At 39.1% G+C, this 27,418-nt stretch overlaps 1 protein-coding gene across 1 annotated transcript in view; it reads left to right on the forward strand.

The window, feature by feature from the left end:
- LOC110286483 (glycerol kinase) overlaps positions 1–27,418 on the forward strand; it is a 73,021-nt gene that overhangs the window by 34,892 nt on the left and 10,711 nt on the right. The window contains exons 8-15 of the mRNA XM_029472970.2: positions 476–585; positions 1,845–1,911; positions 2,971–2,988; positions 4,878–4,913; positions 5,348–5,415; positions 11,383–11,425; positions 12,028–12,108; positions 26,795–26,873. Coding sequence (XP_029328830.2) covers positions 476–585; positions 1,845–1,911; positions 2,971–2,988; positions 4,878–4,913; positions 5,348–5,415; positions 11,383–11,425; positions 12,028–12,108; positions 26,795–26,873 — 502 coding nt within the window. The remainder of the gene's footprint in view (positions 1–475; positions 586–1,844; positions 1,912–2,970; positions 2,989–4,877; positions 4,914–5,347; positions 5,416–11,382; positions 11,426–12,027; positions 12,109–26,794; positions 26,874–27,418) is intronic.

The raw sequence follows: 27,418 nt of genomic DNA on the forward strand, positions 1-27,418 counted from the left end.
ATTTTAGATATGCTACAGTAGCACAGTAGCTAAATAAGATGGAATATTTTATATATATATATATATATATATATTATAGTTTTACTTGTTTTTAACATAGCTACCTTTTTTAAATTACCTCTGTGGGAGCATGAGGGGGAATGCGTGTCATGGCATTTGTGTGGGTCAGAGGGACAACGTGTGGGAATCAGCTCTCCTTTTCTACTCTATGGGTCCCAGGAGTTAGCTCAGTCCATCAAAGCTTAGCAGCACGTGTCTTTACTTGATGAGCCATCTTGCAGGCACACCTCCTGGACATTTTAAAATTACATGTGTAGCTCACATTATATTTTTGAGTGCTGTTGAGACCTCAATTATTGAAATGTTTGGTTCTTCCACTTGTTTTATGCACCCTGCTGCTGACAATTGCCCTGACAACATTTAAATAAAACTGCAGATTATTTCAGACTTACTCTGTTCCTTTCATTCCATCTAGAGTTTAACAGGAGGAATCCATGGGGGTGTCCACTGTACAGATGTAACAAATGCAAGCAGGACGATGCTTTTTAACATTCATTCTTTGGAATGGGATAAAGAGCTCTGCGAGTAAGTTATGCAGTTTTCACTATATGTTCTTCTGTATGTCTAGAGCCTGAATTGTACTGTATGCAAATGGCCATTGTATATTAACATATATTGTTGATACTACAGTATGCAAGTCTGTATTTGAGGGTTTTGTTTTGTTGCTTGGGGGCATTGTTGTGGCATAATGGCTCACTGTTGCCCAGGCTAATCTTGAATTTGTGGGGATTCCCTTGCCTCAGCTTCACAAGGTCTCGGATTATAGGTATGGGCTACCACACTCAAATTCTATTGTATATATGTGTTTTAACTTTATATATTATATGTGGGTATATACACTCATGTAAGGTTTGTGTATATAGGCCAGAGAGTACCTCTATGAGTCATTTTCTTTCTGCCCTTTGGCTTTCATGTATCAAACTCTGATCATTCGCTTCCATGATAAATGCCCTTACCTGTGGAGCCATCTCGCCAGCCATGACATTAATTATTCTTTATGGGTTAGCCTCTTTTTTTTCCTGAGTGTGCTTTAAAGGAGTTACAGAGACAAAATTTGGAGCTGTGACAAAAGGATGGATCATCATCTAGTGATTGCCATATGCAGGGATCCATCCCATAATCAGCTTCCAAATGCTGACACCATTGCATACACTAGCAAGATTTTGCTGAAAGGACCCAGATATAGCTGTCTCTTGTGAGACTATGCCAAGGCCTAGCAAACACAGAAGTGGATGCTCACAGTCAGCTATTGGATGGATCACAGGGCCCCCAATGGAGGAGCTAGAGAAATTACCCAAGGAGCTAAAGGGAACTGCAACCCTATAGCTGGAACAACATGATGAACTAACCAGTACCCCAGAGTTCTTGACTCTAGCTGCATATGTATCAAAAGATGGCCTAGTCGGCCATCACTAGAAAGAGAGGCCCATTGGACTTGCAAACTTTATATGCCCCAGTACAGGGGAACCCCAGGGCCAAAAAGGGGGAGTGGGTGGGTAGGGGATTGGGGGGGTGGGTATGGGGGACTTTTGGGATAGCATTGAAAATGTAAACGAGGAAAATACCTAATAAAAAAATAAATTAAAAAATTTTTTATACTGATTTGGTTCTTTAAGTTTGGACTATTAAATACCCAAACATACAGCTATGTTCTCTAGACTCATGTGTTTGTCACTATTGAATTGTGTGATCAGGTGCACCTATTTTCCAATTATGTGTATTTAAACTGTGTCTACATGTTTATTTGAAACAGTGTTTTATACCCCAAGCTACTCTTTTTTCAGATTTTTTGGAATTCCAATGGAAATTCTTCCCAACGTTCGGAGTTCTTCTGAGATCTATGGCCTAATGGTAAAGTAAATAGTAGGAGGAAGGAATTTCATTAAGAAAGAAAGACCTTTGCCCTTTAGAATTCAGCAGTTAACTTTATTATATTTTATAGCTTGGGACTGGGGACTTTCTCTGTGAGTGTCGGTAGTATGTAAAATAAGAATTTAATGTTTTTTAAATGGTTTTATAACTAAAAACTTCAGAGTCCTTACTACCAATTGATGTTCTATTTATAAACTTTAATTGGCTTTCCTTTCAATAATATTGTTTTTGTCATTTGAATATTAATATTTGAAAGTACTATAGATAACCTAACTCTCAACAGTGGTGTGGGAATGCTTGGGAGACTTTATCCTCCCATATAACTGTAGTAGCTGTGATGTCTGCTTTTAATTCAGAGCAGGTACTAGTCACATCTAGTGTTCTTTTTCCTAGTTAATCCCTTTTAATGGCTAAACTGTTGGTATATATTTCCTTCTTTGTCAGTTTGGAACAATTTAACAAAGAAACTGAAAGCAAAGAATCTGTTTCTACATTAGGTTGCTAATTAAGGCTATTTCCTTAACAGGCATTTTCCTTAAACCCAGAAGGAGAAAAGTAACTGTGCTTAGCGTCTTTGAAAGTTTGTAGTCAAGTATCAGGAATAGAAACTTTTAGGGTATAAACGAGTATTTGAGCACACAAATTTGAAATGCATAATAAAACTTAAAAATAAATTTAAGGAAACTTCAAAAGTAGCCATTTCATGAAAAATATTAGGAACTCCATTCATAGAGTTAATAAAAATGGAATGAATGCCAAATGTTCTAGTTAATGGTTGAGCAGGAATTCTTAAGTGCTCTGTGTGGAATAAGGCTTTTTAAGGCAATGCTCAATTGCTTAAGGCAGGCATAGCCACTGCTTATCTACAGTGCTTTCATAGTTTCAGAATGATCACAAATTCACTTGGGTCAGAGCAGAAGAAGCTATTTTTGAAATTGCTTCAGAGAATGATGAAAGAAAACATTAAATTGGCCTACTTTTCTCTTGCATTTAAAATATTATGCTTGTGTTCCCCTCTCTCCCCCTTGCTGACTATAGAAAATCTCTCATAGCCTGGTGAGTAGGCTACCTACTGATTATGCTACTCATTCATTTCGAAAAGATACAGTGCATTTCCATGTCTTTTCAGACAAGCCTAAGTCCATTCACTAAACAGATGCATTTAGAAATTCCATGACCTTCTAAAATATTATAAGCTGTAGTCATATTTTAGTTTTCTTTACAGGAAGCAGAATCTTGTTTATTCATTTATATTTTCCATAAGATTAAAATCAATGTTTCTAAAATTCTGGGGGATCCAGAGATTTGCATGCTACCCATTGCAAAGTACACTTGTGATGTACTTTGCCCTTTGACATAGTAGTGACATTAGAAATGTTTTTTTAAATATCCTGTATATCTGTCTTATATAATATCTTGCCCAGTGTTTCAGACCAGTTAGTTGGAAATGCACTGTCACTTTTTCTGCATGCTCCCTCAGAGGACCCTCCTGGAATCCTCCAGAAGCCTGTCCCAATAAAGAAAACAGAGCGCTTTATATGCCTGAATGGTCCTTAGATTGTGTTAAAAGTTTGATCATATTGGAAGTATAAGCAGACTTTTTATAATAAATATACAAAGAGAAGGCCTCTGGGTTTCATAATGATTGATAGTTAAGCCTTTTATCTAGTCTAGCTTTTATTAGCATCCAGGCTCATTTTCAAAGAATATATACAATAAATAAAAATATCAGGTCTTAGGCAGGGAGTGTATCGGTAGTAGACAGACCACATGCTTACTTTGTTGTAGGCCCTGGATTTGATCTCTAGCACTAAAATCCAGCCTTGAAAAATAGCCAGTCTTTAACCAGAGAGCATGAAAGAAAGGAAGTAATAGTAAGAATATACAGGGCATTTTCTGTTTTGCTATTGGACTCCATACACACACACACACACACACACACATATATATATGTATATATGTGTATATGTATATATGGTATTTTGTACTATCAAAAATTTATGGGGATAAGATTGTTACTGTCTTCATGTTAATGGCTAGGGCACTACAGGTTCCAGGGCCATTTGCTAACAAATGGTAGGCAAAGGAGTCAATGTGAAGTTTTTCACTTAGGGTTCTTTCTGGTACATCCTCCTTACTTTAGGGATCACATCCCTTAATTCCTCTAATCCCTTAATGTCAGCACAAATTGCTCTTTGGTAATATTTTCCCTACTGTGGCCTCTGGGAACTAGACCCAGAGACCAGTAGGCAATAGCTGTAGCACTGAGATATATCCTAGGCCTTGTAAAATGTTTTTTCAAAAATTGTTTTATAAAGCTTTGGCAACCAACCACTTAAATCTCAGTTTGTTTCTTATTGGCCATAGAGGTTGAAATAAAAATAAAACAGCATTGATAAATTAATAGTTGCTTGTCTAAGTTAAACGTTCTTTGAAGGAACATCTGAAATCTAAGCACTGTTTCTTAAAAGTAGTTTGAGTAGAAAGAAGTTACTTGATAAAATACAGCCTTCCGGAAACTATGTTCCATGCTAGTAGTTATTTTAAAATGTGTTGGTTGCTCAATAATAGCAGCAACCACATCAAAACACTAACTTTGATCTGCGATCACGTAGCCCAGTTGTCATTTTGTAAATAAATTGTGTAGCATGCACGATTCAGCAGACTGCTTATGGCCTAACACTAACTAACCAGAAGAGCCTGAGTCTCCTGACTGCCAGTCTAGTGTTTTATGTTCCTTTTCCAATGTCCTATCTCTTCTTGTTACTCTATGAACACTTCTAGTCTCTGTCTCTGTCCTGCTCATGTAGCTGAAACACTTGCTTTGTCTTGTCTGCACACCTCCTTTGGCATGTTGCTCTTCTTGTTCATTACTATTAAAGTTATGTTACTAGAGCCAAGTTTTTTGTGGCTGTTCCTAATCCCTTTTTAAAAAATTTTATCAGAAAGCTGGGGCCTTGGAAGGTGTGCCAATATCTGGGGTAAGTATTAGCACCAAATATCTTCCTGTCACTTCCCACACCCCCACCCCCACCCTACATTGTTGTGGTTTACCTTCTCTTTAAGTCAGCTACATAATGAGTTAGAGGCCAGCCTGGGTTACATGAGATTGTGTCTCCAGAAAGGGGATTGTGGAGGGAGAGGAGGAGGAGGAGGAGGAGGAGGAAGAGGAGGAAGAAGAGAAGGAGGAAGGGGAGGAGGGGAGAGTAGGGAGGAAGATGAATTCTAACTCTACATTCTTATGTCTTATCTTGATTAATAAATGGGTGAAATTCTAATGGGAAGAAATTTAAGGCATAGATTGTTCACTCCTTGATAAATTAAAGGACACAAAAATAAACCTATGGCTCTTCAGGAAAGGAAATTAGTAGTGTCTCAGTATTTTTTTATTTTTCGCTGTCATTTATAATTTTAGTGTTTGGGGGACCAGTCTGCTGCTTTGGTGGGACAAATGTGCTTCCAGGATGGACAGGCCAAAAACACGTGAGTTTAAGAGAACTGGCTTAAGAAACAAGGTTGTTTTGTTACTTCTATCTCCTGGTGCTTTAAAAGCTCAGCCAAAAGGCAACACGTTAGTCACTTAAGTATGGAGAGAGATACACATTGTGTTTACAATTCGTTTCTACCTTTCTCCCCCTTTTCCCTCTGCCTTCAGTCTTATACAGGCCAGGATGGCCTGAAATCCCTGCTCTTTCTGACTCAATTACTGGATTTACATAGTCCTATGCCAGGACACTGAACACCTGGTTTTATGCCACACTGGGGATTGCACTCAGGACCTCATGCATATTGGCTAGCATTCTGCCAAATCAACCATGTCCCTAGCTCTGATTTTGTCTTTTATTTTTAATTTGGTTTTGGTGTTTTTGAGATAGGACCTGACTCTAACCTACAGAATTTCAAACCAGGTAGCTGGAGACTGGCCACAAATTCCCTGAAAATTCTCCCATCACAGCGTCCCAAGTTTCAGGGGTTTGTTTTGTTGTTTTACCCCAAGGTCATATTCTTTTCTTTCTTAAAATAAGTTAGGTAGATGGGATTGATTGATGGGGATTGTGAAGAAATGGGGAAAAGCCATAATAAAGATAATTTTCAGTGTGTTATCCTGCTTAGGAACAGCAGGAATGAAAGAAAAGAAAACTTAATAATGTTTTTCTTCTATTCTTTTCTCTTAATTTGTTATTAAAAAGTGCCTACCCCATTTCATATAGTGAGTGGCAGAAACAATATGCTCCAAGAGCTGAAATAATAGTGACAATTAAAATACATGTTCAGACAATGGCTATTGTGTTGTATGTAATGGTCCATATACTTGAGATATCCCTCAATCTACATTAATCCTATTACTTGGGAATCCTACTATTCCTATGTTATAAGTCAGATAACTAAGATTTGGAGAGAATAATTAATTCATGCAGTGTAATGAAGCTAGTTAGTCACAAGCATAATATTTGTACATCAATTCATTGTGTTACGTACTTGTGGCTCTAGACTTTGTTGTGGCTATGATTTACTGTCTGCCCTGTATAGAAAATATTTACATAAACTTACGATAAGACTATATATCTTCCTGCACCCTTGTTTTATACTTTTTAAGTATTTGTTTGCTTTTTTAAACTTTTTAATATATTTATAGCTTTTTAAAAAAGATTTATTTATTTATTTATCTATCTATTTATTTATTTTATGTGAGTACACTGTAGCTGTCTTCAGACATACCAGAAGAGGGCATAGAATCCTATTACAGATGGTTGTGAGCCACCATGTGGTTGCTGGGAATTGACCTCTAGAAGAGCAGCCAGTGCTCTTACCCACTGAGCCATCTCTCCAGCCCAGCTTTTTTCTTTTCTTCTTCTCTTATATATTATATCCTAGCTATGTTTTTCCCTTCTGCAATCTCTCCCAGATCGTCCACTACCACCCCCACACCAACCCCATCTTGCTTTTCCTCCCCTCAGAGAAGAGCAGGCCGCCCAGGGACATCATCCAAAGTCAGCATAACAAGCTACAATAAGACTGGGCACATACCATCAGATAAAGACTGGACAAGGCAACCCAGTAAAAGGAAAAAGGTCACACAAGTAGGCAAGAGCGTCAGGGACAGTGTCTCTGTCTTCTCTCCCCTCTCCCATGGTAGTATTCCCATAAGCACACCAAGCTACACATCCATAATATGTATGCAAAGGGCCTAGGTCAGAGCCCTCTAAGCTTCCTGATCTCTCTGAACCCCCATGAGCCCTGGTCAGCTGATTCTGTGGGCCAGAAGATTGTATCCTTAATGGTTTTTTGGTTTTGGTTTGTTTGTTTGTTTGTTTGTTTTTTAATGAGGATTTCCTAGTTCTGTCATCAAGGATTTTTGTTAGTTGGTTTAGATTTATTGTTTTGTTTTTGAAAGTTTGCTGTTTTGTTGTTTGGAGATAGGGCCTTGCTGTCTAGACCCTTTGCCTAGACCTTGCACTGCATCTCCGCCTGCTGTGAAACTCATCATCTTTCTGCCTCAGTCTCCCAGGTGTTGAGATTATAGGCATGTGTCAGCACACCCTTTCAGGCAAGGTCTCATGTAACTCAGTCTGTCTTTAGATTTACTACGATACTCCTGTTCTTATCTCCCTAGTTCTGGGAAAATAATGATGGGATTGCAGGCACACACTACCATGATGAGTTCATTATTTTTGACTTAGGCAATTAAGTTAGTTTTCTACAAATAATGAAAGATCTAGCATCCCTAAAATAAATGTTATTGTAATTCAGCAGGACCAGCCACCCTTATGTGAGAAGGGTGACCTTATTTGAATGAAAGTTTGTTTGGAAGAGGATATATGAAAATTGTTTGTAGATTGTGGTGACCTCAGGTTATGAAGGAACACTTGTGTCAACATTAAGTGTGGAAACATTTTCTTTGAATCAGGGTTCCAGCAACCGAATCAGGAGTTACAGAAAAACTAGGCTGTTTTTTTCCCCTTTCCTCCTCTGCCAGGAACACTCAAGCTAGTAAGTCAGATGCTATCTCTGTAAGTCCATTAGCTAGCAGCACAGTGTACATATATAATAGGGACCCAGTAAAATAGCTTTAATGTCCCTCTTTTCTGTTCCTCTCTCTCTTTGCCATGGTCTGCCAAATGTGTAAGTTATTAATTGAAGTTAGGTAATAATTATTTGAGTACCTATGACATAAGAAACATTGCAATAAATGTCATGGGCTTTTGAAGTAAGTCCAGAAAAATCACCCTAGACTTGATTCCCGCAGTATAAAAAAAAAAAAAAAAAAAAAAAACCATGATGTTTTCTAGAATGAGCAGTGCTGGAGAGTGCAGCAGACACTTAATAAGGATACAAATAGGAAGATTTAGTATAGAGAGTGAAGGGAACATTAGGGTGGCAAAATGGTTGAAAATAAGACAACATGAGCCCAGGGGCTCTGGATTGTATTCCAGGCACTTGGCAGACAGTTTGTGCTAAGTGGTGAGTTCTACATCAGCCTGAGGTACTCAGCATTTAAAAAAAAAACAAAACAGAGCTGTCAGGGTTGGTGGTATTTAGAGGAACAATATAGTGGCAGGAACGTGTCTTGGCGAAATTCCCATCCTGGCAGGCAGGAGGAAGAATCAGAGGACAGTAGATTGAGGACTTAGTATAACCCTCAAAGGCACACATCCAGTGACATATATCCTCCAGCTAGGCCTCATCTTCCAAAGCATCCACAACATCCCAAAATAGCCCCAGTAGCTGGAGACCAAATGTTCAGATCGTGAGCCAATACGGGATATTTCATTCATACCATAAACATTCTGTAAAGCTGTAAATTTCAAGCCAAGATTTTTGTCTGTTTTGTTTTTTTCCTTTTCTTCTTTTCTACTTGATAGGTAATGGATAACTTCTGAACATTTATGAGCTGGTGCTTAGGTGTGACTGGAGTTGTCAGTTAATATGATGACAGTCTTGGGTCATCGCAAGGAAAAGCTAGAGGACAGGGACCTGTGGTATGAGCCATTATACACTAATACTACAGACTCCAAGGATGAGGATAGAAAGGGAGACTACAGGGCTTCATAGGGCACTGCAGAGAGCCAAGGGAGAATTAGTTGTAAGGTGTAGATCCAGGGACAGACAGAGGGTTAGGATTACTTGGCATAAGGAAAAGGTCCAGGAAAACAGTTTGGGTTTGGACCGTGTTTGTGGTACTGTAAAGTTATGTATTATATACACAAGGACATGCGAAGTGAGTTAAGTATAAGTGGTTGTATGTGTTTTGCCCACATGTATGTTTGCACAATACATGTGCTTGGTATACATGAAAGTCAAAGGAGAGCATCCAATAAGCTGGAACTGGAGTTATAGGTGGTTGTGGGTGCTGGGAATAGAAACCTCATCCTCCAAGAAAGCACAACAAGTACTCTTAACTGCTGAGCTATTTCTCCAGCCCCTGTTGTCAGCTGTGTTGTTACAGGTGTTTAATCCTACCTAGCACTCTAGAGGCAGAGGCAGGAAGATCTAGTATAGGAGCAAGACCTGTCGGGCAGGAAATCCAAGATTAGGGAGTGTCTTAGGGTTTTGTCGCCATGAAGAGACACTGTGACCAGGACAACTCTTATGAAAAGAAAACATTTTACTGGGGCTAGTTTATAGTTTCAGAGTTCCAAGGCCATCCTAGTCAACATAACAAGTTCCAGGTCAACCAGGTCAATACAATCTAATAAAAAAAAAACATAAAAAATCTGCGTTGAAAATGTATTTCAGTAAACTACAACTCTTCTTTGAAAAGCCCCCACATCCATACTCTCAGGCATGGTTTGATTTTTTTCTTGAGTGCCTTTCTTTGTGCTTTTAATAAAACCCCAACTCAGCTTCATAAAAAGAAGCTTGGAGAGATAATAAGCTTCCATTTTAGTGATGGGGCAGTACTGCAACTCATGTGCTTTAATTTGTAAATGTATTGCCTGTGCTTAGTGTATTTGACAAGTGTTTCTACAAACTTAAGTATTCAGTAATCCCATACCTCTTGGGTGTGTCACCTGTTCATTTAGCAAGCCAAAAATCCACTTAGAAAGAAATGGAATATTTTGAGATAAACCTTACTCATAATAATGTTGTATGAAGAAAATATTTATCAGGGAAAAATGCATTTGGCTTATGTTTCTTGCCCAAGAACAGTGAAGCCAATAGGATAATAGTAATGGATTCTTCCATCATCTTTCTGCCAGCATGCAGATGAGGCACTATTAGAATGTCACCAACACACTTAAAACCATGGTTGTACAAGGCATAGGAGCAAGACTTGTGGAGCAGGGTTTCCAGGCTCAGGCAGTGTCTTACTTAGAGTTTCTATTGCTGTGGAGAGACACCAAGACCATAACAACTCTTAATAAAAAAACATTTAATTGAAGCCGTCTTATAGTTTCAGAGGTTTAAACCATCATTGTCATGTTGGGAAGCATGGTGGCACACAGGCAGACATGGCGCTGGCAAAGGAGCTGAGAATTCTATATCTGGATCTGTAGGCCACAGGAACAGAGAATGAGCCACTGGGCCTGGTTTGAGCTTCTGAAACCTCAAAGCCCACCTCCAGCAACACATTTCCTCTAATAAGGCCACACCTCCTAATAGTGCCACTCCTTATGACCATGCATTCAAACATATGAGTCTATTGGCCCCAGGGGTTGGGGGGAGTGGGGGATTCCTATTTAAACTACCACAGGCAGAGTTAATTGTGGCTGGAGCAGGCTTGTTATCCCTGCCCACTTTAAAACTGTTTCTCTGTGACCCTTACTAGTATCAGCTGGAGTTAGTAGTAACTGATCTTCCATACACAAGTCAAAACTATTCATTGTTCAAGTGCTAGGCTTGTGGCTGAGTCCAAAGCTTATGCTGATAAGACTGCCGTGAAATCCAGTTCTTTCATATCAACTCTGCTGAGTCCTGATTTTGATTATCCCACCACTGTTGGCATATATGACCCTGCAGAGAGAATGAAGTCAGTGAGCCTTAAATAGCTTTTCCCTTGTATGTCACTTTTGCCTTTGCTTTCGAGCTACCTTTCTGCTATTCCATGTTCTGCCTATCACCCTGCCAGAACCTAGTGGTGTTTCTCAGTCGACAGCTATTATTAGTGACAGAACTAAGCTAGCCAACTCTATTGGTGAATGGCTATTAGTCATGGTGCTTCTCTAGTCATATTTTATAAACACAGCCTTGGCCGATGACTGACTAAGTGCTAAATTCTATACCTGCATTTTCCCCACAAATTGCTCTCAACATTTCCTCCTAGACTTGCTTTTTAAAAATATTCTTAAAGAGGATTTAGTGTGTGATATTTGTTAGCTTTCAGTACTTTTCATGAATTGACTTTAGTTGCACTAAGTAAAATGTCAGTTTTGATCATTTGTAGAACTAAGGTTTTGCTATTTGCTTTTGATAAAGTTGTCAAGCTGTTCTTTCTGCCTCTGCCTATAGGTATGGAACAGGGTGCTTCTTACTGTGCAACACGGGCCATAAGGTTGGTGTTTCTTTTGAATTCAGATTGATGGAAGTCTTCTTTACATTCTTATATATAATACTTGAATATAATTTGTTATTAATTTGCTTTGGGGGCCTTCATCTTTTACTTAATCTTTATCTTGGTTTAACTTGGTTCAGTTGAAAGGATAGAAAAATTGTAAAATTTGAGTGATTCTAATAAGAGGCTTTCTATGCTTTTTTAAATTCCCTATGTGTTCTTTTGATCATGTTAATAGAAAATATAGACTTAGTACCATGTCATATTCTTCATGAAAATCCAGTTTGAAACAAAGAATGACGAGTTTGAGTGTGTTCTTATTACCAATGATTCAGACTTACTTTTATTCATTATTTTATTGTTAGAATTATTATGAATAAATATCTATTTTAACCGGGCAAGGTGGCACATGCCTTTAATCCCAGAATTTGGGAGGCAGAGGTGAGCAGATTAATGTGAGTTCAAGGCCAGCTTAGTCTAGTGAGTTCTAGGCTAACCAGTTTAACACAGTAAAACTTTGTGTCAAAAATAGCAACAAAAAAGTCTTTATACTAACCTTTACATTTTTTCCACAGTAAAATGTTTGTTTTTCTTTCCTACAGTGTGTATTTTCTGAGCATGGCCTTCTGACAACCGTAGCATATAAACTTGGCAGAGACAAACCTGTGTATTATGCATTGGAAGTAAGTTCTTTTCAATCAGTACAGATGTTATAACATGCATTCAAACAAAGTTCATGGAAATGACCATGCATGCTATGTTATTTTGAGACAGGATCTTGTATCTTTGGCTGGTCAAGAGCTCTGTATTGTCTTTCAGATTGGCCTTAAACTTATGGCAATTTTTCTCCCTCTGCAATTCCATGAGCAACCACACCTGGAACAATTACCATGGTTTCTAACATCTTTTCTCACACATTTTAATATATAGTACTCCAAAAATAGCCAAGTATTTTGGACTTTGATTGGGTAGAGAGAACCTTGGGTTAAACTAGGGCTCAAGGCTCCCATGAGACAAGATGGTAATCTCCTCCGTTGTGGGTACCAACTGATGTTGTCACCTTGGGGATATTATTTACCTGTCATGAAAACCTAAAATTTTCTGTCCTTAATGTTTAATGATGAGATTGTCAGACTTTAGTGCTTCTGTCAGCTTAAAACTTTCTGTTAGTGACTAAAACTAAGCCCCAGGGTTCCATAGTGGAATCATTGGGCACAGAAAGGCAGAGCACCTCTTCTTCACTTGTGTCTCCATTAGTATTGTGTTATATATGGATGTGGGACACAAAGAGAGGTGACATGTCCCGTTTATCCTGAGAAGCATCTGTTTCCGATACACTTACAAATTGTTATAGGACCTCACTGGTCTAAAGCTGTAGTACAAGGTAGGTTTGTACATAGCCATTAAAGGAGTTGGCACAGAGCTCAGTGATAGAGTACTTTGCCTAATATCCTCAAGGCTCTAGCTGAATCCTAGATTCAGGCTCCAGCATCGCAAAAAGAAAGAAAGAAAGAGCAAGAGAAAGAGCAAGAGAGAGAGAGAGAGAGAGAAAGAGAGAGAGAGAAAGAGGGAGGGAGGGAAAGAGAGAGCAAAAGAAAGAGCAAAAGAAAGAAAGAAAGGAAGAAAGAAAGAAAGAAAGAAAGAAAGAAAGAAAGAAAGAAAGAAAGAAAGAAAGAGCAAAATGTTGGTGTAGAGTCACAGAAGCAATATTTCTTGTAAAAACAGGCATGTGTCTTGGGGTCGTGTGTATACAGTGAATTCTGGATCTTTTCTAAATGGACTGTTTGGATCCATAGCGTCTAGGAGGCCTCTATCACTGAGCTATGTCCCTAACATTGTGCACCTAATAATGGAAGAAGGATGGCCTGGTAACTTACTGGGGCTCATTTCTTAGAATGCCTGATGATAATTTAGTCAAGGGCTTTGACTGCTAGTCATAATTAAAACATTTTCTCCACTATTAGGCCTACAGTGTGATAAACATTAGTCCAGTTTTTCTACCCCTTGCCATAATCATTGCAATCTCTCTTCCCAAACTGTTCCCCTTACTTCATAGCATTGATGGTTGAGCCTAGGGCCTTGAACCTGCTAGGCAAATGCCCTATGACTAAACAACAATCTCAACCCCTTTTCTTTACACAAAGGCATCTGTATATTAAAGTTACTTTAACACTTCTCAGAATTTAAAATCCCATAAACTCCTTTTCTCCTTTAGTCCCCAATTTGGAGACCACTCAAGATGGCACCGCTCATATAAAAAAAGGGATGTTTTGGGGGGTTACCAGTAATTGTAGCAGCATTTGTAGTACTATTAATATGCTTTGTTTGACCTTGAATGACAAACAGAATTTTAGGTATTTTAGATGTGGGTGGGAAAGGCCTCTAGAGCAGGGTCACCTACCTTACTTCCAGTGTCACCCAATATGAAATTTTTCTCTTGTCTCCTTTTCAGCAAGAGCCTCCCTTCAAATATGTATTCAAGATAGAAATTCTGAGTCTTTTTTTAAAAATTTGAAACAGGGTCTTGTGTATCTCATGCAGGTCTAAAATGTGCTATATAGCTATGGATGAATGACTTCTCTTCCTCCTGACTTTCCTTCTTGAATGACGGGATTATAGACATTACCACCACACTTACTTATAAATTGTTTCTTAGTAGCATCCCTAGAAATGGATCTAGGCCATCTGTTATATCTCCAAATACTAGGAGGCAGCTTTCAGTTTGTCTGAATTGTCTTCATCCAGTTTAAACTGCCTGGGTGACCTGGCCTCACTCATATGCTTGGTCATTTTGAACTTTCATTCCAAGTCACCCATCTTTCTAGAGCGAAAAGGATATTCTCCATGTACTCAACAGTGTGATTTGTGTTTCTCTTACCATAAACATTGCTCTGCTATTCTGGCCTGAAAATATATTTAATTTAGTTAAATAACTTCTTTATACTGTTGGTCCTTAGAGCATATGCTAAAACTTTCTCTTTCTCAAGCCAAGCCTGTTCCATTGTGTATTTGTACAAAACTGCGCACAGTACATCTCATCGGGGGCATTAACACCCCCTCTCTTTCCAAGATAGTTATACGAGCCTTTCTGCTATTATCCAAAGTACTTTTATTTGCCATAATATGCACATGCACACCCCCATGAAAGCCAGATTTTTAATACATCAGTAGATAGGATTCCCCCTTTATATCTTTACTGAATTTTTTTAACAGTTAATATCTTAAAAACATTTTAAGAAATCAAAACAAACTAAAAATAGGAATAATGTGAGATTGATAGAACTTGGTAAATTTGTACTAATTCTTTTTGTCACTTTTCAACCCTTATAGTCTTAATGCCTTTAATTTGACAGATTGTTGGTAGGCATAGGAATCAAAACTATTATAGGTTTACTTTCTACCCTCTTTAGAAAATAACCTATAGCTGCCTATTTTTACCCTTCTCGTCCCCATTCCTTTGTTTGTTTGTTTGTTTGTTTGTTTGTTTTTGATACTTGAGCTAGGATATCCCTGTATAGCCTAGAAAGGCCTCCTGACTCTGCCTGCCAAGGGAAGGAATTGAAGCTGTTAACCTCCACAACCAGGGTTTTGAGTCTTCCTTCATTCTCCTGCTGATTTGAGAGTAGTATGGATTAGATTTTTTTCCAGTTTCTTTTTTCCTTTTCTTTTTTTATAATTCGGTATTATTTCATTTACATTTCCAATGCTATCCCACAAGTCCCCCACACCCTCCCACGCCCACTCCCCCACCCACCCACTCCCACCTCTTGGCCCTGGCATTCCCTTGTACTGAGGTATATAAAGTTTGCAAGACCAATGGGCCCCTCTTTCCACTGATGGCTGACTAGGCCATCTTCTGATACATATGCAGCTAGAGACATGAGCTCCAGGGGGTACTGGTTAGTTCATACTGTTGTTGCACCTACAGGGTTGCAGACCCCTTTAGCTCCTTGGTTACTTCCTCCAGCTCCTCCATTGGGGGCCCTGTGATCCATCCAATAGCTGATTGTGAGCATCTACTTCTGTGTTTGCTAGGCCCCGGCATAGTCTCACAAAAGGCAGCTATATCAGGGTCCTTTCAGCACAATCTTGCTAGTGTATGCAATGGTGTCAGCGTTTGGAGGCTGATTATGGGATGGATCCCCAGGTATGGCAGCCTCTAGATGGTCCATCCTTTCGTCTCAGCTCCAAACTCTTGTCTCTGTAGCTCCTCCCATGGGAGCATTGTTCCCAATTCCAAGAAGGGGCAAAGTATCCACACCTTGGTCTTTGTTCTTCCTGAGCTTCATGTGTTTTGCAAATTGTATCTTATATCTTGGGTATTCTAAGTTTCTGAGCTAATATCCACTTATCAGTAAGTACATATCATGTGAGTTCCTTTGTGATTGGGTTACCTCACTCAGGATGATGCCCTCCAGGTCCATCCATTTGCCTAGGAATTTCATAATTTCATTATTTTTAATAGCTGAGTAGTACTCCCTTGTGTAAATGTACCACATTTTCTGTATCCATTCCTCTGTTGAGGGGCACCTGGGTTCTTTCCAGCTTCTGGCTATTATAAATAGGCTGCTATGAACATAGTGGAGCATGTGTCCTTCTTACCAGTTGGAACATCTTCTGGATATATTCCCAGGAGAGGTATTGCAGGATCCTCCGGTAGTACTATGTCCAAATTTTTGAAGAACCGCCAGACTGGTTTCCAGAGTGTTTGTACAAGCTTGCAATTCCACCAACAATGGAAGAGTGTTCCTCTTTCTCCACATCCTCTCCATCATCTGCTGTCACCTGAATTTTTGTTCTTAGACAAACTGACTGGTGTGAGGTGGAATCTCAGGGTCATTTTGATTTGCATTTCCCTGATGATTAAGGATGCTGAACATTTTTCAGGTGCTTCTCAGCCATTCAGTATTCCTCAGGTGAGAATTCTTTGTTTAGCTCTGAGCCCCATTTTTAATGGGGTTATTTGATTTTCTGGAGTCCACCTTCTTGAGTTCTTTATATATATATTGGATATTAGTCCCCTGCCTGATATAGGATAGGTAAAGATCCTTTCCCAATCTGTTGGTGGCCTTTTTGTCTTATTGACGGTGTCTTTTGCCTTACAGAAGCTTTACAATTTTATGAGGTCCCATTTCTCAATTCCAGATCTTACAGCACAAGCCATTGCTGTTCTATTTAGAAATTTTTCCCCTGTGCCCATATCTTCAAGGCTTTTCCCCCACGTTCTCCTCTATAAGTTTCAGTGTCTCTGGTTTTATGTAGAGTTTCTTGATCCACTTAGAATTGACCTTAGTACCAGTAGATAGGAATGGATCAATTCGCATACTTCTACATGATAACCACCAGTTGTGCCAGCACCATTTGTTGAAAATGCTGTCTTTTTTCCACTGGATGGTTTTAGCTCCCTTGTCAAAGATCAAGTGACCATAGGTGTGTGGGTTCATTTCTGGGTCTTCAATTCTATTCCATTGGTCTACTTGTCTGTCACTATACCAGTACCATGCAGTTTTTATCACAATTGTTCTGTAGTACAGCTTTAGGTCAGGCATGGTGATTCCACCAGAGGTTCTTTTATCCTTGAGAAGAGTTTTTGCTATCCTAGGTTTTTTGTTATTCCAGATGAATTTGCAGATTGCTCTTTCTAATTCGTTGAAGAATTGAGTTGGAATTTTGATGGGGATTGGATTGAATCTGTAGATTGCTTTTGGCAAGATAGCCATTTTTACTATATTGATCATGCAAATCCATGAGCAAGGGAGATCTTTCCATCTTCTGAGATCTTCTTTAATTTCTTTCTTCAGAGACTTGAAGTTCTTATCATACAGATCTTTTACTTCCTTAGTTAGAGTCACACCAAGGTATTGTATATTATTTGAGACTATTGTGAAGGGTGTTGTTTCCCTAATTTCTTTCTCAGCCTGTTTATTCTTTGTGTACAGAAAGGCCATTGACTTGTTTCAGTTAATTTTATATCCAGCTACTTCACTGTAGCTCTTTATCAGGTTTAGGAGTTCTCTGGTGGAATTTTTAGGGTCACATATATATATATATATATATATATATATTATCATATCATCTGCAAAAAGTGATATTTTGACTTCTTCCTTTCCAATTTGTATCCCCTTGATCTCCTTTTGTTGTCAAATTGTTCAGGTTAGGACTTCAAGTACAATGTTGAATAGATAGGGAGAAAGTGGGCAGCCTTTTCTAGTCCCTGATTTTAGTGGGATTGCTTCCAGCTTCTCACCATTTATTTTGATGTTGGCTACTGGTTTGCTGTAGATTGCTTTTATCGTGTTTAGGTATGGGCCTTGGATTCCTGATCTTTCCAAGACTTTTATCATGAATGGGCATTGGATTTTTGTCAAATGCTTTCTCAGCATCTAACGAGATGATCATGTGGTTTTTGTCTTTGAGTTTGTTTATATAATGGATCACATTGATGGATTTCCCTATATGAAACCATCCCTGCATCCCTGGAATGAAACCTACTTGGTCAGGATGGATAATTATTTTGATGTGTTCTTGGATTCAGTTAGTGAGAATTTTATTGAGTATTTTTGCATCGATATTCATAAGGGAAATTGGTCTGAAGTTCTTTATCTTTGTTGGGTCTTTATGTGCTTTAGGTATCAGAGTAATTGTGGCTTCATAGAATGAGTTGGGTAGAGTACCTTCTGCTTCTATTTTGTGGAATAGTTTGTGAAGAACTGGGATTAGATCTTCTTTGAAGGTCTGATAGAACTCTGCACTAAACCCATCTGGTCCTGGGCTTTTTTTGGTTAGGAGACTATTAATGACTGCTTCTATTTTTTTTTTAAGGGATATAGGACTGTTTAGATCATTAACCTGATCCTGATTTAACTTTGGTACCTGTTGTCTGTCTAGAAATTTTTCCATTTCATCCAGGTACTCCAGTTTTGTTGAGTATAGCCTTTTGTATAAGGATCTGATGGTGTTTTGGTTTTCTTCAGGATCTGTTGTTATGTCTCCCTTTTCATTTCTGATTTTGTTAATAAGGATGCTGTCCTTGTGCCCTCTAGTGAGTCTGGCTAAGGCTTTATCTATCTTGTTGATTTTTCTCAAAGAACCAGCTCCTTGTTTGGTTGATTCTTTGAATAGTTCATGTTTCCACTTTGTTGATTTCACCCCTGAGTTTGATTATTTCCAGCCTTCTACTCCTCTTGGGTAAATTTGCTTCCTTTTGTTATAGAGCTTTTAGTTGTGTTGTCAAGCTGCTAGTGTGTGCTCTCTCTTGTTTCTTTTTGGAGGCACTCAGAGCTATGAGTTTTCCTCTTAGAAATGCTTTCATTGTGTCCCACAAGTTTGGGTATGTTGTAGCTTCATTTTCATTAAACTCTAAAAAGTCTTTAATTACTTTCTTTATTCTTTCCATGACCAATGTATCATTGAGAAGAGTGTTGTTCAGTTTCCACATGAATGTTGGCTTTCTATTATTTATGTTGTTATTGAAGATCAGCCTTAGTCCATGGTGGTCTGATAGGATGCATGGGACAATTTCAACATTTCTGTATCTGTTGAGGCCTCTTTTTTGACCAATTTATGGTCAATTTTGGAGAAGGTACCATGAGGTGCTGAGAAGAAAGTATATCCTTTTGTTTTAGGATAGAATGTTCTGTAGATATCTGTCAGAACCATTTGTTTCATAACCTCTGTTAGTTTCACTGTGTCCCTGTTTAGTTTCTGTTTCCATGATCTGTCCATTGGTGAAAGTGGTGTGTTGAAGTCTCCCACTATTATTGTATGAGGTGCAATGTGTGCTTTGAGCTTTACTAAAGTGTCTTTAATGAATGTGGCTGCCCTTGCATTTGGAGCATAGATATTCAGATTTGAGAGTTCATCTTGGAGGATTTTACCTTTGATGAGTATGAAGTGCTCCTCCTTGTCTTTTTTGATGACTTTGGTTTGGAAGTCGATGTTATTAGATATTAGAATGACTACTCCAGCTTGTTTCTTCTGACCATTTGCTTGGAAAATTGTTTTCCAGCCTTTCCCTTTGAGGTAGTGTCTTTCATTTTCCCTAAGATGGGTTTCCTGTAAGCAGCAAAATGTTTGGTCCTGTTAGTGTAGCCAGTCTGTTAGTCTATGTCTTTTTATTGGTGAATTGAGTCCATTGATATTAAGAGAGATTAAGGAAAAATAATTGTTGCTTCCTATTTTATTTTTTTCTTTTACATTTAAAAAATATAATTCAACTAGATTTCTAAAAGTATATATAACTATTTCATAGCTTTAATCTCCCAACCTTGAAGAACACTTCAAATACTTTCCTCCTAGAAACTCTGCTAGCAATGTTGAAGTCTGTTGTTGAAAGTTTTTATTTGCTCTTTTTCCTTCAGCATACAATGATTGGTAGTCTTCTTTGTAACTGAGAGTAACTAATATTAATTGACTCATTATATACATTTCTGTATCCAGTATCATTGTTTTGAGGCTTACTCTTGCTGTGTGTTACAAGCTGGCGTCTAGGGTACTTGTCCCAGCCTGCCAAATGCTGGCATTATGCATATTTGCCACCACACCCAGCCCCAGAAGCATTTCTTTGCTCCCATACCTTTTATGTCCACATGTGTATAAATATGTGTGTATGTATGCATGTATGTATATACACATATGTATGTATATAAATATAAATATATATATATTTATATATATATATCCCAAACTTGGTGTTCTTGATGTGTAATTCTTTCAGTAAGAATGTAGGATAATAAGCCTATTTGCTTGTAGGCTTTTACTTATTTTTCCTCATTTGGGGAAAGTATACATTTCTAGATTAGCAATTTTTTTCCTACATCCCCTGGGGTGCATTTAATTATTTGAGACATAGTCCAGACTGGCCACAGAAGTCTTTCTCCTTCTGCCTCCTGAGCATTGGAACTAGCACAGTTGGCCTTTGGTACTATTGAGACCCCAGCTGTCACTTTGAACGTAGTTGCTTTGCAGATTGTTTCTCTCATTGCCTGAGAGCTTTTAACATTCTCTCTTTAGCATTGGTGCTCTAGAGTTTTGCTGTGATGTACCTGGGTTTGGATTTATTTTTATTTGTCCTGTTAGGTACTTGGATCCCAGGCTTTCATCAGATCTGGAAAGTTCTCAGCAATTATCTCTTCAGACATTACTCCTCTACCATTACTTCCATCTTCTTCTGGACTTGCTATTGGATGACTATTGGAACCTTTCAGACCATGCTCCATGTCTGTTTACTATCCTTGTTTATATATATTTAATCTCTTTGTTTCTCTGTGCTGCATCCTTGGTGAGTTACTCAGTATCTACCTTCCATTTCCAAATTATTTAAGATCCAGTTGTTTTGTATTGTGAAATGTTAAGAAAACACCTGAAGAGATATGAATTAGGGCTGGAGAGAGGGCTTAGCAGTTTAGAGGACCCACTTTCTATTCCCAGCACCCACATGGGGGCTCATACCTTCTGTAACTCCAGACCCATGGAATCTGCTACCCTCTTGTGGCCTCCACAGGTACTGCATGTAAGCCAAATACCCATACACATAAAATAAAAATAGATCTCAAAAAGAATATGGCTAGAGAGAGTCAGAGAATATAATAAAATATATTTAAGTTTAAAATTGGCTTTGAATAATAAAATACATAACAAAATATGAATTAAACCACTGTACAGCTTATTAAATAATTACAAAGAGAATATGATGTAATCTCTGCTCAGGTCAGGTCACAGACACCAGCTTTCAGGAACCCCTTTATGCCACCCACAGTCACAGTGGCCTCTGTGTTCTCTGATAGCAACAGTGTCCTAACTTTTAGCATAATCATTTCCTATGTTTAATTATAGTTCTAAGGCTCTAATCTGTAGCCTTAAACACTATGCATGATGATGATAGATTAAAGTATACAGGGAGAAATTAAAAAAAACATAACCATGTGCTTGTGAGTCTCAGTCCTGCATCCTTTGGTCTTGCTTCTTTCTTATGATCTGGCATTATTCTTGTGACATCTTCCCTTATGTTTAGAGACAGCTGATTCTTTGCTTCTTCTCATTACTACAGCATTACTACTACATTAGAATTTAAGTTTTGATTGTATGTGATTGGCTTTGGTGTGTGCATATTATAAAAAGTGAAGATGTAACATTTGTTTATATGCCTTCTAGCACACACACACATACACACACACACACACACGCCCATATATACACTCACACATTTTATAAGAGTAGACTCTCTAGGCCATAGATTGTGGGTATTGTCTCTTTGAGTACATCTTGCCACCACTTTGTCACAGTAGCTTAGGGAGCTGTACCCAACAGCAGTGTAGAGGACCACTAATGTCCTCATCTATGTGTGCTCTAGACCTTGTCCCTTTCCTTTCATTTAATATTTGTAGTAATTGGATTTTTGTTTGGTTTTCGCATCTAGCTGATTTTGTTTCCTTTTTCCCTTGAGTCACAATTTTCTGTTTGTTTTGAGAAATGCCCTCACACTGTAGTTCCAGCAAGACTCACACTTGCCAGCTTCCTACTTAAGCCTTCCCAATCCTTGGATTAGAAGTGTGTGTCATATGTGTGCATTTGTTGTGCTTGTTGTTTCTAATGGAATCCATGCCCCCAATTTATCTCTTCAGTTATTCTTAGCACTCATTTTAAGGTCTTTGTCAGTCTGAAATGAATTCTATTGCAGATGCTAAATTTGGTGGCTGAACTTTTATTATGGATTTCTTCATGAATTTAAACATGTTTTATGCACCTTCCATTATGCATAGCCTTAGTCAGTAAGTTGACAAGTGTTTATTTTTTCATACCCCTACATAAGCAGAGCTCTTCCTAAGCCTCTGGCTTCAGGCATTGTGCCTGACTGTATTCCCTGTCTTGCACAAAGCATTTTGGACTCGTTTCCTCTTGAGGAAGCAGTTTCTGGCTACCACTCCTACTTCTTGTCACACACAAGAGAAATAAATCAGAAGCCACTATTCTTACAGTGCGTTCTTACTATACTGCCATTTCCAGTCTTATTCACATGAATGTTCCTTTGTATCCACGTCAGTGTATTCTACTTTATAGTTCTTTCTTCATTTCTCCTGTGTTGAAAAACAAAGCGTTTAACAGTATAGACTATGTTTTTGTAAGCATCTACATAATCTTCATTGCCAGGAGGATTTTTTCCTGTTCCTCTCCAGTGATTCTAGGCCTAACATTTTTAAATCTCCGAGTTCTCACTTCATCTTATATGGAAAGGAATCAGGGTACATGATCCTTATGTTATTCTGAACTGTTGTCTCATGTCACGCTGTTTTGCTTTGTCCTGCTGTTTCTGGTTGGAAAGCATTTCTCCATGGTGGAAGCAAATAGAACAAAGGAAGGCAGTTATGTCGTCAGTCTTCCCTCTCTTGTCTGTCCGTAGGACACTGTCGTCCTGAAGCCATGCTTTCCCTTTCCTTGTTCCGCTTCCTATTTCTAAGTATTGTTTCATAAAACCAGCCTCGTTTGGGGGCCTGTAATATAGTCCTGAACTTTGCCCTTTCTTAGGCCTTGAGACTTCCATGTTCTGTATTTTCTTATTAGGACTTAGGCCTTTTGTGTGTGTGTGTGTGTGTGTGTGTGTGTGTGTGTGTGTGTGTGTGTAAGCACTTGACTGCATGAGCGGGCCATGACACGTGTGTGAGCTCAGAGTACAGCTTGTAGGAATACTTGCTGACTCCCATCATAGGCTTTCAGAGGAAAGCCAGACTACCTGTCCATTTTGTCCATTCCTTTATCCTAACAGCCCATCAAAGTGTATAGGCAATACAAAATCTTATGTTAAGCTGTATTTTTCTCCTTTTAAATATAAGCATTAGAGGCTTCTGTATTCTTCTTTAACTGTCTCTTTGTCCTCCTAGTCTATCAATGTGGACTGGTATGATTTAGGAGTACCATGTTAGTACTATTTTTAGAGATTTTTCATTCTTGTGCAAGATTGTGCCTCTTAGGTAGAAGCCTTTGGAGTTGCCAGTGATTTGACATATAACAATATTAGTACAACAAGGTTGAATGACTTAAAATAATACTCCTTCCTTGTCTCCCAGTGCCGGGTAGCTAGCATCTCAAAGGTTATAGGTAGGTGTGGGCTGAGGTTCTGGGCTTATCTGGCATTTCATCTGCTTTCAGCCTGATATAAGGGCTTTTGGCAGAATTCAGCCCAGTTCCTTCTCATAGGAAGGGATTCTCGTTCTCTCTAGCTATCAGCTAGAGGCCACTCTCAGGTTTTAGATACCATGTGTAGTGTGTAGTTCCTTTCCATGTGGGGCTTCTCCAGCTTCCTCAAAGGATAAAGGGGAGGGAGAGTACCCAGCAAGATAAGAGCAGTGGTCTTATGTCTCATGATCACACGCATCATTGTATAACTCTGCCACCTTTAATTAGAAGCAAGTCACTGATTCCATTGTGCCAGAGAATCACCAGAGAGCATGAATATTAGGAATTATGAAAGCTATGTCAATTAAGAATCTGGATATATGCTACCATTAAATTTTTTTGGACTTCTATAATGTACATTCTTGTGTGTGTGTGGAGGGGTGTAGCCCAGTTTTAAAGGTGCATTCTTTACAGGCATGAGGACCTGAGTTTGATTCTCAGAGCACAGGTGAAAACAATTAAGCATTGTGATTTGTACTTGGCAGAGATAAGTGGATTTGTAGGGCGCCCTGGCCAGCAATCCCAGTCTTGTAACTGGTAAGCCTCAGACTCCAGTAACAGATCCTTTCCACAAATAACATCTGAGGGAAGGGATTGTGCATGCAAACGTACACACACCCACACACATGGGGGGGTACATGTTTAGTTTTTACATAATACACTCATCTTGTCTTGTTATCATTTGATTTTGTAATACCTGCTCCTTTTCCATTGAAGCATGCAACTGCTGATCCTTCTTATGTGCACCATTACCAATGTCTTAAGTTTGCCAAAGTCTTAAAATTAAGAGTTAGAACTAGGTCTGATTTCTATTTGTAGATGATGCATTGAAAAATCGGAGTGTTGCATTTAGTATGCGATTTATAGTAACTTGATGAGTGGACAAATATGGTCCCTTCTGTATTCTTTTCCTGTCCGGCTTCAAAACATTCTATTCTAGTCTATTTTGTCTCCTGTCTCCGAATTCAGATGACTACGTGGCTTTTTACCTAACTTATTTTTCTGAATGTAATTATTTTTATTTATGTCCATGTGTGTCTGTGTGGGTATTTGCAGATGCTCAGATCACTTGGAGCTGGCGTTGAAGGTGGTTGGGAGCCACCTGATGTGGGTGCTGGAAACTGAACATGGGTCCTAGAGAGCAGCAAATGCTCTGAACCATTCTATTAAGAGGCTTATCTCATTTTTATTAAAGGTGATTTGATTGTTTTGAGGGTGTGGCTCTTCCTTGGTTACCTGAACTCAGCAAAGAAATGGTTATTTGATGAAGTATCAACACCCGACCCACAGTAAAAACAGACAAATTCTAAAAATAAATAAATAAATAAAATAAAAAACATAATTACAAAAAAGTCACTACTTCCTCCCTCTACATTTTGCCTCTTAAACTTTTTTTTTTTTTTAAGTTTTTGAATTTTTTTTTTTTAATCCTGAAAAGTAGACTGTAAAACAGGTCCTGGAAGAATTTACAACCAACTGTGTGAGAGTCTGGGAAGCCAACGGGCTAAAAAGCAGAGTATGGAGGGGCAGACAGGCAAGGATCCTCCCCAGTCACTGTGGCCTCACAAGGGAGAGGCTTTTTTAGTTAAAAAGGCAGAGGTAGGAGGAAGTGGAGGGGACAAAGATAAAAGAAAAGGTCACTGTTGCCTGTTTGAATCCAGAGAGAAAAATGCCTGGCCTGTATGAAGATAGAAGCCCCTCTGGAAGAAATGGGTTCGAGAGAGAGGCAGCCCTGGGATAACTCTGTCCCCAGCACCACAGGACTCAGAGGGGGAAGAAGGTGCTAGTAGAAGCAGCCTGCAAGAGCCTCTGAAGTCTCCAGCACCCGCTACTGTGTGCTGGTACCCTGCTGTGTGCTGCCCCAGCAGCCTCCATAGTTCTGTAGTATGGCAGCCACTGGCTCTGGCTCTGATAGTACTGGCTCCACTGCTGGGCATACTGCTGATACTGGTTATAGCTGGGCTCAGGGTAGGTCTGGGCAGTGTGTGGGGGTAGTGGTGGTGTATAGGGGGCAGGATTTTAGGGGCCATAGCTCTCATAGTGGTAGGCAGGTGGTGGCAGAGGTGGAGGTGGTGGGGCTATGTAGCCCTGGGTATAGCCTCCTTGGTGGTAAGGCGGCTGGTTTTAACTAGGCTGTGGAGGGTTTTAACTAGGCTGTGGAGGGCTGTAGCTGCTCACTGTAGGGCTGCTGGTATTGGTGCTGGAGCCAGGGATGTTGCTGTTTTTGTTGTAGCTGCTGGCTCCCGGAGGGTTCCGAGCAGTGCTATAGCTAGATGGTGGCGGTGGTTGGTGGTTGCTGTGGTGGTGGTTGTTGCTGAGGAGTCCGGGTAGAGCTGCCTCGGTTGTTGGAGTTGTTGTTATCCTGGTTGGTGTTACCCCAGCGGTTTTGGTTGTAGTCACCACCTCCGCGGCGGTTGAAACCTCCTCAGTAGTTGCCTCTTCCACCACCGCTGCCACCACTACCTCCCTGGTTCTGGAAGCCTCCTCGGTTCCCTCCAGGAGGGCCTTGGCTTTGACATGCATTCTTAATAGTAAAGTCATGGTAGTTTGTTTAGATAAGGATTGTAATAGTGACCATCATTCTGAAGGTTAAAAATGGAGCTCAGAAAGCCTATATAATTTATCTGACATCAGGTAGCAATTAAGCAATGAAACTTGGACACAGATATGACTGCAATTATATGTTTTCACCCTTAATTCTCCCTCCCAATGCCCTGGAGATTGTCTGGGTGTGGAGAGATACTAGGGATCTAACCCAATGCCTCTTTATCCCTGTAATGTATGAATAATTACTCGTATCTTTGATGGGTTTATGTTTTTTTTTTCTGTGCTATTAGATATATAAATCATACTTAAATTTCTACTGTGGCTCATTGCAGTAGCCTTGTGCGTGATGTAAGTTTTATAATAGGTGACACTTATGGTTAAGTAGCTTACCAAATTGTACAAAGATCAAGCTGCTTAAAAGATGGGTGGCCATCTATTGGGATATTTTCAAGAGTATGCTGCAGCGTTCACTTCTTTCCCCTGTCCACAAGATGCTGTAGGTAAAATTGTTTGCATTACAAGACATGGTTTTAATGTTTGTAGGGAACCCCCAAATTGAATCTCTTGCATGTTCTCTATTTAGAATTACTATACGTGAATAATACCCTTTCTAGTGGCAACACACATTCTTTGATTCCTTTTTCCCTGCAGGGTTCCGTGGCTATAGCTGGTGCTGTCATCCGCTGGCTAAGAGACAACCTTGGAATTATTAAGTCTTCTGAGGAAATTGGTGAGTATGCTTTAGTAAAGAGTTAAGCTGTCTAAAGAAAGCCAAGCATTCCGGAGCATGCCTTTAATCCCAACACTCAGAAGGCAGAGGTAGGAGCTCTGTGAGTTCCAAACCAGCCTAGTATAAATAGCAAATTCCAGGCTAGCCACAGCTACATAGAGAGACTCAGTTTCAAAAGAAAAAAAAAGTATAGAAGAATGAAAAAAGGCTAATATTTTGTCTCTGCAATCTGTCAATATTAACTTTGCCACTAACTTGATCTGTGAATTATGTGGACCCTTCTTATAAATTTGATTTGTCCAGAAGAGACTGTTTTATGATGATTTATTATACAATCAGTGGACATAATTTGTAGTAGTTATTAACAAACTGGTAAAATCAGGCATAAAAATTGCCGATGCGTAAAACTGAACACCAGAGAGGGCCTGAATCTGTAGGTAAAGCAGTGTAGTTGTATGTTATCTGATGAGAAAGAGCTTTAACTTCTGAATTAGAGTGAACAGTAAAAGTCTGGTACTTATAAATTAAGTATCAATATGGCTGTA

The sequence above is a fragment of the Mus caroli genome, unplaced genomic scaffold (assembly GCF_978045245.1).
Source record: "Mus caroli unplaced genomic scaffold, Mus_caroli_1 scaffold_5, whole genome shotgun sequence".
Lineage (NCBI taxonomy): Eukaryota > Metazoa > Chordata > Mammalia > Rodentia > Muridae > Mus > Mus caroli.